Below are 15924 nucleotides of genomic sequence, written 5' to 3'. Positions count from 1 at the left end.
TTAGGTTCACATCTGTGAGAAATGTGGCCCTGATACCTGTTCATCCAATGTGTTTGGTCTTGCTGGGGACGGGACGCAAGTTATGCTATTATATTGTCCTTACCAATGTTGAGACCAAACCTACGCCCTTGGGACAATGTCATATATTTTGATGATTTTCCAAATACGTGGCCTTTAAAGTTAATCTTTCGCCATTGATGGCAGCCGATGAATTGATATCACGTAGAAGAAGCAGTTACCTGCTCACCCGCCAGTCCCTTGTCGCCTGGTGCCCCGGAAGGCCCTTGGATCCCCTTTTGACGAAAGAGCAAAATTGTGAAACAGGTTTTCGGTCCGCACGCTCTGAAGTGTGGTCAAAACTCACGGGAAAACCTTTCGGCCCGCTGTCCCCAGACTCCCCAATTTTCCCCTGGAGGGTGACAGAGCAAAGAGGGAGTAAGACAAGTGAAAAATCAGGACGAGCGTCTATCCATTCTCACCTGAGGTCCGGGGAAGCCCATTTTTCCCGGAGGACCGTCTGGACCCTGCGAACAAGAGAGGCGACATGATTTAGGGCGCGTTCCAACTCATAACTGGGCGAACTTTACCTTCTTGCCCTCTGACCCAGTCTCTCCCGATGGACCGTCGGGTCCCAGGGTGCCCTGAAAACAAGTTCAAATGGATCAGACGTCAATCGGCATCCAAGGCAGCCGGCCGATGAAAGGTGCCTGACGTTTTAATATGAATTAGATAGTATTCAAGCATAGTAGCTCGTTGGTAAAAGAAGAATATGTATGTATATCAGTGGTGTGCAAGCTGCCCAGTTTTTGTTTGGCCTGCAGCAAAAGAAGAAAATATCACTGAATCTGGCCCAGACAAGAAGGTTGACCTTTTTTAAAGTATGAATTATGTGATTTGAGTCAAAATTGTATGACTAGATACAAGAGCCCGATTACCGGACAAAAGAAAACGTTGCGAGGCTTTGAGCACATTTTGGATCTTCTCCAAAACATAACAAATTATCTAGGTGTCTTGTTCTACACGCTCTGTGGTTACAATTCCCACATGACTGCAAAAGTCAGGTTCCGTACAGTAGCTGGCACGCGCGCGCTGTTGGATGCCTGCCTGCCGAACGGCTGATTTAGTGGGTTTTGGCACGTCATGCGCTCCAGTCAGTTAATATCATCTGGAGACATTAAGTAAGGCGTTGGCACAGCTACAAAAAAGGAAAAAGTCTTTTTAATGCGGTAAGCTGTCACTAGCAGTGACAAACCTCCAACCCTTTCAAGCACAAATTACGATTTTTTTTTTTTAGTCAGAAATGTTTTGACGACATTCACATAGGACAGGGGTGTCAAACCTGCAGCCCAGGGGCCCATTAATTTAATTCATTTGCTTCCAAAAACATATAAATACGTTTTATTTTTAATTATTTCAGTGTTCCAAAGATGTATTTATACGTATTTTACGTTTTTTTTTCCAATAAAGTCATCTCTGGGTTCTGATTCAATTTAGCTCCAAAGCACAAAGCTGAAAGTCCATTTTAAAGCAATAAAACTGGCCACTGGAGGGCAGTAGTGCATTTAGTAAGACCCGCAACCCGATTCAACGGCAACGAACGGCCAAGCCACACGGCTGGGCACCGGCGGAAGACGACCGAATGGATGGCAGGCGGCGGACGACCAAGCAGAACAACCGATAGGACGCCAGGGATGCCAGGCGCTGGACGACCGAGCAGAACGACCGGGACCACTAGTGCAGCGGACAATGCCTTTGAGTCAGAGTTGCTCGCGAGCAGAGCCCGCAGAGACAAAAAAAAAAATCATCTTTATGAGACAGCGATGAGGGAAAAGTTTAACCGGCTGTCGTGGCCAGAAGAGCGTCATCTATCAGTTAGTTATGTGTAAATAAATTGTTACTTTGCTATCAAAAGCTCTATTTGTCTTGTTGTTTATCTTATTTTGTAAAAGGAAAACATTATACAGATGTTTGGGATGTAACTAAAGCAAAAAATAGCTGTGTATAAGTCAAAGTTATGTTTGAAACGTATGCTTTCACAAAAAGATCAATTTCTCCGTTTTTTCATCGGAAATTGGAAAATTGCTCAAACTAAGCTATTTTCTAATGCTGATTTCTAAAGAATGGAAAAAGATATGAGCTAACTTTTTCTCTGCTGAAAGAAAAGAGTCTATTCTTTCCTTTGGTGGGTTCCATGTTTATATAGCAATAGAACAGAACTTTCTGTGGGCCTTGCAAAATCAGTCAAAATCCAGCAAAACGGCCAGGAGCGAAGGGCCTTGCTTGCTCTGGTGAAAATGGCTGAGAGTGAATGAGTTAAGGTATCATTCGGGATGATATTTTGTGGCTCTCATTTGACCTTCAATTGTAGCCTTAGTGTTACGTGCACATATTTTGCAAAGGGCAATTAAAAAAATTTTTTTTAGAAATAATTTAAACTAGGCCTGCAAGCAGGACTTAACGGGACATCGCAGTTTGGCGCAAGTCAGGTCGGGGCAGTAGCAGATCGGCCCACTCTCATCATTTCATGAGAACCTAACTTGCCCGAAACCCGCCTCTTTTTTTGGGATTAGAAAAACATTCATACACCTAGGAGAAAAAAATACTATTGAAGAAGGGTCCTACAGCAGCTAGTACCAGATCGTCCTCCTCTCATCATCTCATGTGAACCTAACTTCCCCGAAACTCGCCTCTTTTTTGGGGGATTAGAAATACATTCACACACCTAAGAGAAAAAAACCCTATTGAAGAAAGGTCCTACAAAAAAGGAGGTGCTTCTGAGCTGTGCAGTCAGGCCCTTATTCAAAATGAAAATTAATCTTCTAATTGGTCCAATAACTTTTGGTCAGTTATCGTGCATGTTAAGGCCTCCACATTGGCTATTTTCATTTACCATGTAGAAATAATAATAATAATGCTTTGCATTCCAATAGGTGTCTCGTGCCAGTTGGTACTCGGGCTCTTATAAAATCAATGAATAAATTCAAGGATCCATAATGGAAAAAAATACATTGAAAAATATTAGTAAACAAACAGAAAAAAGAATAAGTGTTTGTGCCATGATTTTTAAAAAAGATGAGTAAAAAAGTGACATCCTTTTAATTCGGAGCATTTCGGGGTCGCTTTCTGTTGATATCGGGTCACTTTCGGTTGATTTGAGGGCATTTCGGCGTCACTTCCTATTGTTATCAGATCACTTCCGGTTGATTTGTGGGCATTTCGGCATCACTTCCTGTCCATATTAGGTCACGTCCTGTTCATTTTTGTAGCATTCGGGGGAAACTTCCATTTGATATCAAATCACTCTCTGTTGATATCAGGTCACATCTGGTTGATTTGGGGGCATTTTAGGGTCACTCCCTGTTCATATTGGGTCACTTCCTGTTGATTTACAGGAATTTAGGGGTGACGGGAAACTTCCAGTTCATATCAGATAACTTTCTATTGATGTCAGGTCACTTCCGGTTGATTTTGGGGCATTTCGGTGTAACTTCCTGTTGATATGGGGGCATTTTGAGGTCAATTCCTGTTGATTTTGTGTCACTTGGGCTGGAAATCAATAGGAGAGAATGGAAGTTTTTGTGTAACTGAAATGAATAGCGAAGAGGGCCATAGGAAATGAATGGGAAATTTGGGCCATTAGTAATGAATGAACATAATTTTGGCCAAACCGTATGTTTTTAGCAAAAAAATAAACATAACTTTTGTGCTCTTTAGCGCCCTGATTTTTGTAATGTATAAATTACATGATTTGGACAAAAATTGTAGGACATGTAGTGTTTTGAAATGTCACTCTTTTTTCCCCGAAAAACCTGCATTTTTGGTTGACCAATCATTTATGGGGTATCAAACAAAAGAGAGCCACCGTCACATGAGAATCCCAGTCATTTTTGGTGTATGAACGGTGCCGGGGGTCAAATGGGTTTGGCTGGGCGGCGCGCTGAAGAAACGCCAGTACCAAATAAATGAATAAATAGACAAAAATATGAATGAAATCAAATTGGAATCAATTGAAAACAAAAGAAAAAGAATAAAGACATAAATTCACGGAGCGATCGTTTGATCACCGCCAGCCTCCCGGTCCAATAGGATTAGAAGTCTATCGCCGCAAATGACAGTGAAACGTGATCCTTCCTTGGTGAAATGGATTAGACGTCTACAACTGTCAATGGCTTTGAATGAGTTAAGTCTTACAAGCAACAAAATAATTAATAGGTATACCGATATTGCAAATATATATTTCTATTTTACACTACAGAAACAAACATTGCAAAAGGAAGAGAAAGTGTACAGCGACGACAACAACAAAAATCAAGAAAATCGCAACCAAGATAGCTCAATTATCATATTGGATTATGTCTTATATTCATGTAAAAGAAAATACTGAAATCCTACATTTGAATTTGTCAGGTTTCGACACCTGAGCTCATGGAGAGGCCCTGTTTAAGTGACTAGCTTCATCTAGTGTTGAACCTGAGAAGTGCATCAGAATGAATTGCAGTTTCCTGTGCGGGCCAAATTCAATGCGATTTTCATCATTTGCCAATCAAAATTGGGCATCGGACGATTTTTGTGATGTAAACGTAGCCACTTGGGAGCCGTGAGTTGATCTGGAAAAGATTGAAGTTGAGCATTCCAAAAAAACGTACCCGCAAGCCTTTGGTTCCTCTGGTACCTGCGGGCCCCGACGCCCCAGGGGGTCCCTGAGACACAAAAGACACAGAAAAGGAGAATAAGAGAACAACCCACAGCAAAGAGCGCCCCTCCTTCCGGCGTTTACGTTGACCCTGAGGGATGAAAGCATGACCTCGGGGTTTGTTGTGAAATGTGTCACTCGCACTGGTTCAAATGCTGCGCACTCTTTGTTTACGTTCACTTCGGCGGCTGCAGCCGATGCTCGCGGGCGAGCTCCCGGTTGGCCTGAGCCAAGGTCGCAGTGACGGGGGGCCGGGGGGCTTCTAATTAGTTTTGGGTGTTTGGATTTGGAGTGACAGGAGGTCAAGGTGGGTTCAGCAGTTTGGCTGTAGACCCTCAGTAAAGATGTTTGGGGACAGGGGCAATCAAAACAATCACTTCAGAGGGATTAGCAAGCTTCTGCTTCCGATTTGAGAATCGTATTGAATGAAAACATTGTAAAATCACTCAATTGAATCAAGTCTCGTCAATTCAAACTACCTCACTTTCATTTTTCAAACTCATTTTAGGTGAAAAAAAATCGATTATTTTCTCGCTTAACCCTTTCGTGCACAATTTATTGTTTTTTCCCCCCCTTGAACTTACTGGCGGTATTTGCTGGTGCTTGATGAATGAGGAACGTTCAAATGGTCCCAATGAATTGGACGTTGTACATAGATATATTTCCTTTTATTCACATAAATGTATATTTATTCATTTTCACTTCGTCACACATAATCATTTATTATTCCCCTAGCATTATGTTTTGTCTACTTTATGGATACTGGGGACAAGTACTGTTTTGCTTACAAGGTGTCTTTCTTGTTCAAGGTTATTGATAGAGATTAGGGCTGCAGCTATCGATTATTTAAGTAATCGATTATTCGATCAATTAGTTATAGTAATCAAATTGGGAACATTTAATGAGTGGCAGAATACATTTTGGCAAATGTAAAATAAAGGCTTGCTAAGATTGCGCTTTCAAAATGCAAATAAAAAATAAAAGTTCCCAAGATTTTTCAAACCATGCAGAATTGCACTTTCATTTCACAAGAGCAATAATTGAAATACCTGAGTTTAACCTCAAACGGTATAAAAAAAAAAAAAATCAGTAAATGAGGATCAACAAAAGAACAATTGGCTAACTTGCATAGCAAATGCCCGCTAGCTTAAATGCTATAAAGCGCAATTTTTTTTTTTTTTTTAACAACCCATATTCCCCCACAAAACTGCTAAATATACCTCTAAACTAAATTAAGAATGCATAAACAATCATACTAGCTAAAAAAAACCTCACAACCATATGTTGGTCTTAACAGGGAGCAGCTGGATCCAGCCTGGTTACATGAGTGTAATATTCACTCTTGCCACTTGAGGGCAGTGTATCCACCCAAATCAATGGAACTAAATGCAAACATTTTCAAAACAAAGCATTGCAACGCGACTCTAATTAAACGAATCCTCGAAGCAGAAAAAATTGATTCGAAATTTTTTTCTAATCAAGTTAATCAATTAAACGTTGCAGCTCTAATAGAGATGGACGGTGAGTTTCTGTTTTCGTTCTTTTCCCTTATGTCCGCATTTTATTCACTAGTGTTTTTCTACTGTTTTCCCATGAAGGGGCTGGCAGTAGTCTGCCGCATGCTATAACGATAAATGTAAACAGTACGATCCTCGAAGGGGGCTCTTGGGGACATTTGTCCTTGCCTTTGAATATTTTTTTTCTAAATAAATGTATTTATCTGTGATGATTGCTTTGTTTTTCTTCCTGAACTGTGTGTCGTCATCTCCTGTTCAGTAAGAGAATAAAAGAACATGTAAAAAGAGAAAATCGACTTTTTCTTCTCCAATGTCTATTACCGTCAACCAGGGGTCGCGTTAACCGAATATTTTCCGTCGTTGACCGGTTTTTTAAAACGGTGACGGAAAAAACTGAAGTCCATCCGTCATTTTGACAGGTTGCAATTCACACCCCAGACCACAGGGGGGCGAGTGAGCATATTAATTAGCCATTGTCTCTCTTGATGCATGACGTCGTTGGCCTTACTCGGAAAAATGTCAAGGCAACTGAGTGTTTGCCTGGCAGGGCCAGACTGTTCTCCCTGTATTTTTCAAACACTGAGAGAAAAGTCTGGGACACAGCCTCTCGAGTAGGTACAAAATTAATCGACAAATCAGATTTGTTTATTTGCGTGACGTGTTCTTCACGAGCAACGTCACTCTTGCGCGCCGAAAGTCGTCTCTACAACAACACCGATGGCGGGAGAGCCGACAATATGTTCCAATCCGCGGTAAATTCAGTTTTAAATTAGCTACAACACATCGACACGAGACATTGACAACAGTCTGTCTCGCGCTAGCCATGTTGAATAAACTCCGTTCTCCTCGTATGTTTACTTCCGCGCGCAAGTCCCTCGTCCTGCCCTCGTCGCTAACGGCACGTCTGCCCGTCGCTGATTGGTGCACTCCGCTGTCTGTTTGCCTCTTGTTAAGCTTGTTCGGACAGAATATTAATTAAAAATGAACGAAAACTAAATAATATTGAATATGTCATTACTATCATTTTAAAAATGTAAGTGACGGGTAAAAATAGATTATGACCGGATTTTTATGACACTGTCAGTCAAAATGACAGACAACGAAAAAGTCTAGCGCAACCTCTGCCGTCAACGGAATGCAATGACCTCAACTTTAGAGTGTTATTTGGGGCTGTAACAACTTAGTAACTAAATTAGTAACTCATTTTTTAACACTGCCTTTATAACCCTTTCAGGTACAGTGAACAGCTATTCAAGATACTTAACCATTTATAAAGCAAGTGACTATTTTGGGTCATTTAAAAAAGAAAATGAAAAATAATAAAATAAACAGTTTTTTTTACACAATAAAATTCAATGAGTTGACGCGAGTACTTGAACAGTTGGCGACTTACTGGTCTTCCTATTGGTCCTGGAGGCCCGGTCTCCCCTGGTGTGCCTGGGTGACCCTGTGCAACAGAGTTCAGAGTATTCTAATCACCTTTACTGATGAACAACAAATGAGGTGGTGATGATGTTGTTTTTGGGGAGTATGTACACTTGGGGAAAAAAAAAAAAAAAAAAAAAGATCTATTCCCCTATTTTTTGAGATTTAAAAAAAAACCTTTTGCATCAGGGTTGATTCATGTCGAATGGATTTGATTTAAAGGTTGATATATAAGTAAGCCGATATACGGGCAAGCCGACATATCGGTAAGTCGATATACGGGCGAGCCGACATATCGGTATGCCTATATACGGGTGACCCGACATATCGGTAAGACGACATATCAGTAAAACGACAAATCGGTAAGCCGATATATGGGTAAGACGACATATCGGTAAGCCGATAAATGGGTAAAATGACATATCGGTGAGCCGACATATGGGTAAGACGACATATTGGTGAGCCGATATATGGGTAAGCTGACATATTGGTACGCCGACATATGGGTAAGCTGACCTATTGGTAAACCGACATCTTGGTAAACCAACATATTGGGCCGATATATGGGCAAGCCGATATATTGAGCTGACATATCGGTAAGCCGATATACAGGCAAGCTGATATATCGGCCCGATACATGGGTAAACCAATATATCGGGCGTTTTTTTCAAGATTGGTCATCGGCCAATATACAGCCGATATAATAGAAGAACATACAGTATGTTAAATGTTTGGGTGCCGTTCTGTCTTATAAAAGTTGACAGATATGTTGGCCGGCTAATACATCGGGCCGATATATGGACTTTTTTCAAGATTGCCAGATATCAGCTGATATAATAGAATAACTGTTATGTCCACTGACCGATATATTGGCCGGCTGATAGACACTTTTTTGAAGATCGGCTTATATAAACTGATATGTAGCCAATAGAATAGAATAAGTAATATGTTATCTGTTTGGGCGATGATCTTTGTTAATTGTGATTTTGCACCACCTAGTGGTCAAAGTTAGGAAAGTAGCAGAAGACAAATTTAACCTGATATAAGTGTTTCAATTATCATTCATAATCAACTTTTTAAACAAGAAAGCATATGGGCCTCAAATTTCAGCTTGCCATATCGAATTTAGACATTGGGAATCGGCTGAAATTATTTTTTAAAACTCGGTATCGGCCATAGAAAATCCAACATATCGTTTGACCTCTAAATTCTTACTTGCTGGTATTTGTTGCGACCTGTTTTTTAAAGTGAATTGCTTCGGGCTGTGAATACACCCGTGGACTTCTGACACTGGCTACGTTGACGTGGACAAAATTTCTTTAATCCGGATCAAAGTTACAAAATGCTGACTGGTTTTCGGAGACACTAAAAATATGGATCCGATTGTTCAGGCGTCACACTTGCAGTCAGAACAAATGATATTCTATTTATTCCAATCAGGATTTGAATCCGAATAAATAAGTCCACGTAAACATGTTTGGGACACGACATACGAATGAGGAAGATGCCACTCGTCGTGTTTTTGATGTTTATTGACTTTTAACTTGTGGCTATGTTTTTGTTCTAAATTTGGTCAGTGTGACTTTTAGTCAGGTGCGGAATTCTCTTTCCAATGACTGCTTAATGCTCCTATAAGTAGCATCCATGAGGAAAACTCATTGGAAGTGATCAGTCACGGATATTTGAGAGTTTTCCAGCAAGTAGATCTTGAGTGGACACTCATCAACAAATGTCAAGGTACAGTATTCCCATGGGAATACCCTCCTTATACTACAAGTGAGGCTTGCCTTTGAGCCCTATGCATACAAAATGACTCTTCCCCATCCTTGTAACTCACGTCTGAGCCTTTTTCCCCAGGTGGTCCGGGAAGACCCATCGTCCCTCGGTCCCCCTAAAAAAAGCACAGAGTTTAGATAAGCTACCTTTGTGATGAGAGAATTTTTTTTTTGTCCGAGAGGGAAATCACCTTCTCTCCTGCCATTCCCACCTCGCCAACTGGTCCAATGAAACCGACTAAGCCCTGAAATAAACACATTTTGCTTTAGAAAACAATACCACAGTTACGAAGTTCCATAAGTTCCCGACTGTACACAGGAGCCGATGAGTTGACTCGTCACCAGTGTTGTTAATAACGGCGTTAGAATATAACGGCGTTACTAACGGCGTTATTTTCTTCAGTAGTGAGAAACTAATTAAGTACTTTTCTCATCTTGGCAACGCCGTTACTGAGCCGGGAAAGGCGTGCGTTACTATGCGTTACGATGTTGGTTGACTGACACGAGAAAAATCTGAAAAAAAGAGACTCACGAAGACGAGAGAGAAGAGGAGGAGTGGGGAGGAGGCAAGGGAGTGTGACGCCGTTGTAAACGCGATGCTACTATGCTAGGTGGCTCCAATAATACCTGACTGTAGCCGATAGCCTACAAACTACGCCCACATGATGCTTCGGTATTGAAGGGAAACGGTACCGTCATCGCACACACCATATAATTGTTTGCATTAGTCTAACACATTCATCTAACTTTTGTTTAAGCAGACTCCACTACATGCCCTTTGACACAGTAAAGTGAATCACCTTATCCGGGCTAATGAGGGGGAGATGAGAAAAATGGAACAGTTTCTCATAGAGATGAGAAAAATGGTACAGTTTCTCATAGGCACCGTTTAACTGTTTGCATTACTCTAACACACGTAATATAATTAATCAGGAAATAGTATCATTTTCATATTTACGGTATGACTGCACTACTAATATAAAATAAATAGCACACCATAGTTTAATGAGAAGAAATAGAAGAGATACACAATGCCGTCTTATCACAGAAGCCCAACGCGTGCGTCAGGAACAAGATTGACGCACCAACTCTTGCAATCAGCTCTCCCAGCAAACTCCAACGACAAAGCGCTTTGTCCTAAAACAAGTAGAGACAGCCCGGACAACAAAGTTGATAGCTGGCGTCCCATCCGCGCACGAACCTAAACCGCCCAAAACCGGCCACAGAGGGCAAGACCCAAAAGCAACGCCCAGACACACCTTCGGACACACCTTCGGCACGGCCCGCTTCACCACGGACTTTAAAAAGACTGGACACTGAGATAACACAGATTTTTGCTGCTCAGAAACATGTAGCCTTGTTTTGGATCCAGAATTGTCCCTCCGTCGTCTGTTTTTGCCTTGTTTTTGACCATTGTCGACGAATAAATTGTCAACCTGCTTTTGGCGAGTCTTTTTCAAACTTTTGGAACATGGAGTCAGTACAAAGGGTTAATATCAGAGGTGAACGCGCGAAGTTCCGCCTTCCCGGTTGGCGCACGCGAGGCAGCATCGGCCGAGCGGCTCTTGTTTTGGCTGTCACTGTTTCCGTGCGTCTTGGCCGGGGGGGGGGGGGGGGGGGGGGGAATCAATTTCAACAGTAGATATCACATATATACAGAACTAGATGCAAATGACAGACACAGCTGCATTATCAACATGTATAATAAAGAATTCAATGCGGTAGTAAACAGCCGCCATCTTAAAGCAGTAGACTTCTCTGGAAGGCTCTGTTGTAGAGAACCTTCCTAGCGAATCTAAGTAACTTTTTATCTCAAATGCTCCTAAATTTGCAAAACTTAACTTAAATCTATTTTTAAATGATGAAACAGTTTTAAAACTTACACATGTCGAAAATAGACAGAAGGGAACTAATGCAATAACGGGAGCAATTTTAACAACTTTAACGGTTGATTCACAACATTAAATGACTTCCACATATAGCAAAGGTTACTATCTAGTTATCGCAATATCCACAATACCCCTGTGTCTAAGTTTACTGTAAAGAATTGGGCTAGGGCCAATTGTCATAAAAACCCTTTAAACTTCACATTGTGTAGCCTGTTTTATGTTTTTTTTTGTATTTTTTGAGAAAAAAACATGAAAATTGTCACTTTGCCAAGTAACTAATTACTCTTATATTCAGGTAACTGAGTTACTAACGCAATTACTTTTTGGGAGAAGTAGTTTGTAACTGTAATTAATTACTTTTTTAAAGTAAGATTGACAACACTGCTCGTCACAAAGATAACGCGTTGCCTATCGAAATAAAGGTTTGTCGCAGGCCTATCTGAAATAACCTTTGCATAAAACGTTACAGCAATAATTAATGCTTGCTGTTTCGCAATGTTTTTCGCAATGAGTTCACTTTCAAGTCAAAGCAAAAAAGGGCCAAAGTTACTTACCCTTTCTCCCATGGCGCCGACCTTTCCCGTGATTCCCGTTTCTCCCTGCGCAGAGCGAAAAACTCTCCGTTAACATGAGTAAAGCTCATGGCTTCAAAAAGACAAAAAAACACACCTTCACTCCTTCAGGCCCGACCTTCCCAGGGAATCCTTTCCTGCCCATTTGACCCTAGACGGGATACACGTTATCCATACATGAATGAGCTACAAGGTCAGTCAGGACAACCCCATGAGCCAGACAGGACCACCTATGTTTGTTGTCATGCTGTTACAAATGCATTGTTCCAGTCCGTTGAGAACGCTCCATAAGGGAAATAGCAAAAAAGCGACACGGTGATCACAACTCACCTCAAATCCCGTCGGTCCCGGAGGTCCGATCGGGCCCTCGTCTCCCTGAAAGAAGACAATTTTGCTCTTCTGCTTTCAGTCCTTTTTGAAAAACGATCGTCTCACCCACCTCCAAGCCAGGCAAGCCCTGCGGTCCCGGTAAACCTCTGGCGCCCAGTTTTCCCTTTGCGAGAAAAAACATAGCTGATAAGCTTTCTCTATTCACCATCTTCACAAAATGACCGCTCATACCTTTGGTCCTTCAAGGCCATTCTCTCCAGGTGGTCCCATGTCGCCGGGGAACCCCTACGACGGTCCATGATTAGATAAATTTCTGCAATTCTGTCAGGCGCCATCGGTAAACACAAACCTCGGGGCCTAACGGTCCTTGTGCACCATCGGGGCCTTTGTCCCCCGGACTGCCCTGGCAAAGGGGGACAACAATCCATGCATCAATGACGGATTCCTTCCAAACCATGATGATAATGAAAATATCTTGTCGACGAACATTTTTTTCATGACGATAACGAGCTAAAAATGGGCCTTGGGGGACTAAAACATAACGAGATGAATCCCAGTATTGGTCTGGTGCAGGGGCGGACTGGTAATCTGTAGCTTCTGGAGGATCACATAACGGCTGGTGCTCTGGACGGCCGGCGGCCGCCATACTTAGATCACTGTTTGTATCCCCCCTATCCTCTATAATTATCTACAGTTTGCATCCAATCCGACAGGTGGCAGCAATGCGCCTGGCTGTTAACCGCCAATCTGATAGGAGAAGAACGAGGAAACCACAGAGTAGCCTATTTTGGTAAAGCCTTACTCCTTGTGGAAGCAAAATAGCGACGAGCGTGGATAGATAATATGGATGATGGTGGCAAAAAAAGAAAAGGGTGGCGCGGAGAAGGTTAGAGAGAAAAAACTCAAGAAACTCGAGAGCGAAGCATCGAAATGTCACATGCTGACACTAGGGATGGGAATTGATAGGATTTTTACGATTCCGATTCCATTATCGATATTGCTTAACGATTCGATTCTTTATCGATTCTCTTATCGATTCTAATTTCGGGAAAAAGAATAACAAACATTTTGATTGGCATCAAGTTTGTTTAATCAGAAGTCACAACCTTACAAACTCACAACGAGGTCAAAAGAGGCCCAAAGCCTCAATGTTAACTGTGGCAATAAGTGGCAAATGCACAAGAATGTGTAACATTTTACTGAAACATTTTTCTAATAGAAATAAAAAAATATTGGTATATTTTGGCATATAGGTCGTTGTTCTGCCTTTGGCAATGTCCCCAAACTTTTTCCTGTGAGGGCCAAATAACTTTTCCCTTCTCTGATGAGAGGCCGGGGTCAGTTTGTAACAGAAAAAGTGTGACGATTGCAGGAGTGCGAAATGTAAAAAAAAAAAATTGTTTTTCAGAAAGCCACAATCAAATAACCCTCTGTGGATTCTTCACGGAACAAAAGTAAATAAAATAAAAATAATAATATAATATAATAATAATAAATAATAATAGCACTATTAATTAAATAGATAATAACCAAATAACCCTCTCTGAGTTATTCACTGAAAAAGGCCAGGAAATAAATAACACTATTGAGGGAGAAAAAAAACAAAAAAAATTCAAAATGCTCTCTGGAATTGTTCAGGGGGCCGGACCAAATATGGAGCCGCGGGCCGTAGTTTGGGGACCCCTGTTTTTATTTACCAGTATATTGAAATGCATGCCTTTTAGTTTTTATGGCGCTTTCACGCTCAAGTGGTGGCGCCCTTGCGCTCCCTCACGCGAAGAAGAGCGCGAAGAAGAAGAAATGCCGCATCCAAGCCAGTGAGCGAGTTAGTGAGAAAGGGAAACACTGCCACGAGCCTACGTTCTTTGTTAATGTTTGTAAAATATCCACAGAGCCAACGCCTGTATGCATCATCTTCTGTGTTGTTGTTGTGTGTTTCCACTCGCGATCGGACACTTAAATCCAGTTGTGTAGTGGTTTAAACGATGTGCTAATGCTAGCGAACGCATGCTAACTGTTTGTTATGACTGTGTTAGCAGCTAATCATTGCTGATTTACGTTGATGCAAACCTGTTTGTTATTGGGGACGAAATTGATTTGTTTCATTTCTATTTTTAGTTTCACTCTTCAAGTGATGGTTGAATAAAGTCAGCAAATTATACCAACGTCTTCTGCATCGTCATTTGGGAGTTTAGCTAGCTGTATAGCTAGGACTGAGCCTTTGCGTCTCGGTGAGGACAGTGCAGTCTATTCCCTCCCGATGCAGTTATTTCTATCTCGCAATGACTGCAAGTAGCTTTGTTGTAAATTTTCCTCGTGAAGTGAAGACACACTTTCGAGCGATCGACCCTACGTCATTGTTATGTTTACGGCGTCAACGCTCGTGCTAAACTATCGTAACCTTTCATTTTCACCCTTTTTCCTGGTGAAGTGTAGCCAAACTTTGGAGCGAGTGGTTCTTGGCGCCATGCTAGTTTGATGCGTCTGGACAACAAGACACGTCACGACGCAATATGCGTCTTTAGGGATCATTAAAGGGATCGTTAAGGCTTTTTCATTGTGATGTCGAGGCCTCGAAACACTCGGAATTGGAATCGGATTTCGATTCCCATCCCTAGCTGACACACATGTTCGCAAGCAGCAGTCTGGCTGCAATGCCCATGCCGGCTAGCAACAGCCCAGCCCCCGGCGATGGTGAGAGTGGGAGCGGCAGCCACTCTCACGTGCAGCCGGTGCAGGGAGAAACAACAGACGAGGGAGAGGGTAATGAGCTGGTTCCACAGACAAGCGCAGGGCAAGTAAGTAGGGATGAAGAGGGTTACTTGCTAGGTATATTGGCAATTGTTATGCACCAGGTAGCTACTGTACATTTTAATTGAAATAAATGGCAATTAAAGGGTTAGTGCCAGCTAGTCCATGTCTACGTTTGCTATTGTGTCAAGTTACAGTATGCTAGTCCTACTATCCCTCTCCTAAGAAAAAATATTTTAGCTGTAAAACAATGTATACACACGCAGTAGCAATATTAATTCAGAAGAAATATTTTCTCCTGCCTTTTTCTGGTTCTACATAGAGATCCTGAGAGTGTTGAGTTGATTTCTCAGTGAGTATTCAAGTTAAAATGTATAATAATGCTATGTGTAGTTCTTCATAGCCGCTTCATTTTTCTCTCAAAGTGCACGAAATTAATGCATTTTACAATAAAATGTAAAAAAAAATTCTCATTGTCCTGCGCCTCATCCCCCCCCCGGTGACTAGTATGGCTTCTTTCAAGCTCGTTTTGAAACAAATGGTAAGATTTGTTCTCTTATTTTGGCAAGAGAGAATATGGAATGTTGCTTTATCCTTTAAAGGTCTGTGCTGAATGATCATTACACACTAAATGTAATTCATAGCCTTAGCATAGCATTAGCTTAACATAAAACTAATTTGTATTTTTTATTGCTTTTGCTAAATTGGAACTGATTATGTTAGATATCGTCATCATTTTGTATTAAATAAATCGAAGGCCTTTGAATGGAATCGTCTTATCATTGCCCAAAGAATATTTGCCATCCTCAAAAAGCTCCTGCCTCCTTCTTGGCACCGTGAAAATATTTTTCTAGCTCCACCCCTAATCAGAACTGTTCAAAATTACTTTCTGCCTTTGTCATCAAAATATCAATGTGAATTGCAAAAAATAAAAATAAAAATAAAATGTTTTTACCATTCATCCAAAAATGT

At 41.4% G+C, this 15924-nt stretch overlaps 1 protein-coding gene across 2 annotated transcripts in view; it reads right to left on the bottom strand.

Moving 5' to 3' along the window:
• Positions 1 to 15924, bottom strand: part of LOC130905559 (collagen alpha-1(XXVII) chain B-like) — a 136675-nt gene that overhangs the window by 30275 nt on the left and 90476 nt on the right. For both annotated transcript variants that reach the window (XM_057819087.1, XM_057819088.1), the window contains exons 19-32: positions 12551 to 12604; positions 12433 to 12486; positions 12311 to 12364; positions 12202 to 12246; positions 11969 to 12022; positions 11854 to 11898; positions 9602 to 9655; positions 9473 to 9526; positions 7604 to 7657; positions 4647 to 4700; positions 588 to 641; positions 480 to 524; positions 365 to 409; positions 240 to 293 (exon numbers count right to left, since the gene is read on the bottom strand). In XM_057819087.1, the coding sequence (XP_057675070.1) occupies positions 240 to 293; positions 365 to 409; positions 480 to 524; positions 588 to 641; positions 4647 to 4700; positions 7604 to 7657; positions 9473 to 9526; positions 9602 to 9655; positions 11854 to 11898; positions 11969 to 12022; positions 12202 to 12246; positions 12311 to 12364; positions 12433 to 12486; positions 12551 to 12604 (720 nt within the window). The remainder of the gene's footprint in view (positions 1 to 239; positions 294 to 364; positions 410 to 479; positions 525 to 587; positions 642 to 4646; positions 4701 to 7603; positions 7658 to 9472; positions 9527 to 9601; positions 9656 to 11853; positions 11899 to 11968; positions 12023 to 12201; positions 12247 to 12310; positions 12365 to 12432; positions 12487 to 12550; positions 12605 to 15924) is intronic.

Source organism: Corythoichthys intestinalis, chromosome 17 (genome assembly GCF_030265065.1).
Source record: "Corythoichthys intestinalis isolate RoL2023-P3 chromosome 17, ASM3026506v1, whole genome shotgun sequence".
Classification (NCBI taxonomy): Eukaryota; Metazoa; Chordata; class Actinopteri; order Syngnathiformes; family Syngnathidae; genus Corythoichthys; species Corythoichthys intestinalis.
This window is presented reverse-complemented; position numbering and strand designations above follow the sequence as displayed.